Raw genomic sequence first — 4,879 nt, 5'->3', positions numbered from 1 at the left:
TATAAATTGTTAGAAAACATGTGAAAGTGTAAGAACAAAATGGCATGAATTCCATCCACGTCTTTTAATAGGTAATGGAATATTCGCAAAAGCTTCTTTCTACACAGTCATCGCAGTTCGAGAATACTATATCACATGCTATTGTACAACAGCCATTTTCGTGGTCTGACTGACAACGCATTAGAAACGCCATGGAAGCGCATGGAATCCTTTGAAAAGTGAAGACTTGTCCACGGATACTAATGTCAATAAGATGCACTCGCACAGTAAGTGAGGACCGAATTTCTTTTTCATATCTTATGATTAAAAGCCCGAAATGTACTTTATTAAGTCAACAAATGCATATAATAGATCCATCAAATATGGTAGCGACCATCAAAGATAAGAATGAAACAATTAATCAAATTGAAAATGGTGGTTGAATATTCGGAACGATTATCACAAGTGTGCCACGGAATCAGGATATAGATTTGAAAGAAGCGTTATTTTTTGTCTTTTTCATAAATTTTTTTCTCTAATTCTTTTTGCGCTATTTTTTCATAATTTCATATTAGTGATCTATAGATTTAGTTCATTTATTTATATATTTTGTTTACTTCTGCTGACTCGATCGAGTACTTAAATGAAATCATCAATGACAGATTGAAACAAACCTGGGTGATGTATGGATTGATCGGAAGGGATATCTTTTTAAATTGTAAGTATTGGTATTACGACGAGGTTTGACTTTCAGTACCACACAGTACAGCTAGTGCATGTAGCGGTCATTATCACGTTGTTTAAGGTTGAGCAATTCCACATTCGGCTAGATTTAAGATTTACTTTATCTCTTTGGTTTCCATTTATAATTTATAACATTTTGTACCATTGTTTGTCCATGATCATTATTGTTGATGAATAATCAAACTCCGGATTGTTCGGGTGTTAACTTTAGATATTCCTCGGTGATAGTCGGGCTTACTTGATTTCGCATTCTAGAAATTAAGAATATGTAGTGTTTATTATACAACTCTAAGAACAAAGGTACATTCATTTCCCACGAGATGAGTTGGAGCTGGAAGTGAAATAAGCATGATTAATTGCGGGTATATTTAATCATTTCTACTACTAATCACTAACCAAAGGAAATAAATTATCAATTAAAGTACTGAAGTACTGACGGGAGTTGATTTTATCGATTATCATTTATTTTAAATCATCTTATCTTGCATGGCGATTAGTTTCTAGTCTGTACTTGAATTACGCACTTTTTATATGAACTTTAGACTTTTCCGACAAGAATTTCGAGAAACCCCGTATGAATCATGTTGTGTAATATTTAAAGATAGATTTCAAACTATGTATTAGTAATCGAAGCAATTCTAAAAATTGTATGGATCCAAGCACTATTGATATCGAACCTTAGTCTCGCTCAACCAGACGCTCGGCTGTCTCCGTTAATCTCCGACAAGCAAGAGAGCGTCTGTGCTTGTCGGAGATTTACGATGACAGCCGAGCGTTTGGTTGAACGAGGCTACATTAAACTTTGGCGTAGGAATATATGAGACTAATAAAAATATCTAAATTGTTCGTATTATATAAGATCTGACTATTTTCAAAGTGTTTATTGATAAGTTTCCTCGAAAAACAATGCTTCAGCATACATTACATCGAATTTTTCTATTATTTTCAATAACTAAGTCTTGTCAGCGGTGATGATTTGTGCTTAGGTCAAAACACTGTTTCACTTTTGGTTTGCCAGAGTAACTGCATAGGGAATTGACTAAAATCAACTCCCAAAAACATTATAACAATATGATGCGCTAGTATTTAGAAGGTGGAACGGGGGACAAGAAAAATACTTGTTTTACTACAAGTATTTTCTAAATAGTTAAGTTTTTTTTCATTCTATATTTTTTGTTAGTTTTCCGTTCATTGTAATTTTCTTTTGTATTTCTTTTAAATATTCATTTATACTTATCATTATCAAGGACCCATTTGATTAACAAACCACTCAAACCAAAGAAAAAGTGAAGTCGGATGAAATGTAGAAACGTTATATAGAAATAAAAAAATAGACCCGTCAATTAAAAAATTCCAGAGTATTTAAAAAATTTGTGCCACTATAAGCTGTGTAAGCAATTTAAAGTAATGCACGTAGAAATTATTTTTTATTATTGTTATATATTATCTTAATTATTTTCATAGTCGTAAATAAATACCAATCTTTTAACTAAGTCATTCTACAGGTATTTAATCTATAGTGACATTTCACAGTATTGCTAAGAATTATTGATGAACGGAAAATACGCTGTTTGGTATTTTTATGGCCTATCTCGGACGTTTGACACAGTTTTGCAAAATGGTCCTCGTCAAAACAAAACACCTTATAGGTTTGTTATTGTCTGTCTACAAAAATGTGCCGGGTTGTCAAAAGTACATAGCAGGCGAGGTGAAAGCGCAGTCTCGGCTTCACCACGCCTTCTATGGATGTACAATCATGTATTTTCTATAGATACAGATAAACAAAAGGTTTAAATTAAAATTCTCATTGTTAGGATACATGTAAATGATGTTATCAAAAGTTATGAATGAGCTTAAAAGTAAAAAGTAGATTTATTGCGTAAAGGGGTGTGTGCGGCCATCTTGTACATTTGATGATAAGAATGTAAACATTCCTTTAACTGGCTTGTTTCTGCCCGAAACTGACCATAGATGTTGTCAAAAGATATAAAAGCACTAAATATGAAGTCCATCATGTTATTTTGTTTGAGAAATATGCATACAAGAACAGGACAATGCCTTATTAATCACTTAGAACAACTGTCGAACTGCGCAGCTACAGACTTATTTTGAAGACTAAGAAATCTGAAAAAATATGAAGGGTTTCATTGATGTCCTCTCTGCAACCATTTGTAAACACTCTAGAAACAGTAAATATACGGGTACATACTATAACTCATGCAAGCAACTACACTTTACTATTAATGCAAATTTATCAACACAAGGTACTTACAATAATTATTTGTTCCTCGGGTAATCACATAAATGTTTTTTAATGCAGTGTGTAGCGAACAATCAATGATGACGTCTCCCGATTAGGGATCCACCTTACGTCATGAGACTTAATCATAGAAATGTAACATCTGATAACTTGAAAAATGATTATGATTTACTGATTTACGCGAAAGTCGGACGAGAGTCTTTCAGAGTTGAACCAAAAGAACTAGTTGAAGACTTGTTGGTGTAGATATGTGACCTAATTACGCGCTGTGTATTTGGAGTTGAGCTCGGGGTTACCGGTCCACATGACGTAGAAGTTGATAAAGAGGCACAGCTAAGGGCGATAGTTGTGGAGCTGTAAATATTAGTGGATATTGTGGCGGTTGGTGTTTTTCTTTTGTTTCCCCTTTTTGCGCCGAAACAAAAGCAGATTCCTTCCCTAACTCGCGGGGACAAGAAGGCGTAAAACACAGGGTTAATACAGTTGTTGAGTTGAAGTAGCAGTGAACTAACAGTCACAGCAATATATCCCGGTTTAAATAATTGGAACTCGTAGGAAATCGCCAACACGTGCCAAGGGAGCAGAAACAAGAAGAAGGCCATGACGATCATTATAACCACCACCTCCAATTTGCGAGTCGATTTTTTGGTGGAACGAAATTTATTTCTTTTTAGTGTCAGCAGTTTCAATGTATGGAACACTGCCATTACTGTGAGTGGAATCAGGTATGACACCAGCAGATCTATAGGCTTTACGAATTTACTGCTAAGATTGATTTTAAGAGTTTTGAAAATACCGTAGCCAAGTGATATGAGGAAAACTGTGAAGAAGGTCACGAAAACAGTTCTTTTGGTCAATATCATGTTGGCTTTTAACGGATACGCGATGATGATGTAACGAAAAACAGACAGAACGGCTATGCAGAAACCAGATGTGGCATAAGCTGTCGACGCCAGAAGAACCAGGGAAGATTTTAGGTATTTGTCGAAGAAATCGCTGACACAGTTTTCCAGTGTCCGAAAATTATGTGAATCCATGTACGCATAGTAGAGGAATCCCCATAGAACCCCACACAGACAGTAAAGACAGTCCGATAGGGCTATAAGACATATTGTAGCGAACGTTTTCTGGTGCAGATCCTTTTTGAAAAGTATGACCAAAACTGTCATTCCATTGCTTAGAAACCCAAATGTTAGCAAGAAAATTTTCACCCACTCCATCCAAGGTAGGAACCAATTACAGTGGTCATCTAAAGAAACGGTTGTATTTAAGTATTTCCAAGTAGTGTTTGGTACGATAGACACATTTTCAGAATCTGTAAACATCTTTTGTGATTATGGTAACTGCTTACGGTTCCTTTGCCTTTGTACAGAGAAACTACAATATTAATGTGCTAATGCATGATACAAGACAGGTCACAAAATTCAGTCTTAAGCCAAACGTTGATAGTTTTAAATGATATGAAATGCGTTGGCATAAAGAAAATTGCCAAGGTATACGTAAAAATCAATTAATGAAACAAAACGCTGTTAATTGATGTTCAGGACAAGTGATTCCTATCTAAAATGCTTGCGCGGTCCGGAACTAATTGAACGAACTGCAACTGTTAAAAGCATTTCAATGGTTTCTAATTAATCACACTATTTACAATGCGAGAAAAATTCTCCGCGCATCACATATAATCCACTTTGATTATCAACTGATTACGTGGGGGTGTTAAGGAAGCATATAAAATCTGAGTTATATGTTATTCCGTGAAATCACAAATCTTAGTTATCATGTACATATTCAAATGTTTAAGCAACAAAACGTAGACTAAAAACAAATTTAATAATACTGAAGACAATTTATTTCACAAATTAGATTGTATTACTTAGATTTACACATTGCATGATG

General features: G+C 34.7%; 1 protein-coding gene across 1 annotated transcript; it reads right to left on the bottom strand.

Annotated features, from left to right (window-relative positions):
* Window positions 1-3,159: 3,159 nt before the first annotated feature.
* On the bottom strand, window positions 3,160-4,308 carry LOC128162928 (galanin receptor 2a-like). Its single transcript, XM_052826357.1, has one exon. The coding sequence runs from the start codon at window positions 4,306-4,308 to the stop codon at window positions 3,160-3,162; it is 1,149 nt and encodes a 382-aa protein (XP_052682317.1).
* Window positions 4,309-4,879: the final 571 nt, after the last annotated feature.

This window comes from Crassostrea angulata, chromosome 9 (assembly GCF_025612915.1).
Source record: "Crassostrea angulata isolate pt1a10 chromosome 9, ASM2561291v2, whole genome shotgun sequence".
NCBI classification, from domain to species: domain Eukaryota; kingdom Metazoa; phylum Mollusca; class Bivalvia; order Ostreida; family Ostreidae; genus Magallana; species Magallana angulata.
This window is presented reverse-complemented; position numbering and strand designations above follow the sequence as displayed.

Excerpts from the sequence above, each read along its gene's own strand:
- LOC128162928 (XM_052826357.1), bottom strand. The coding sequence starts at position 4,308 with ATGTTTACAGATTCTGAAAATGTGTCTATCGTACCAAACACTACTTGG.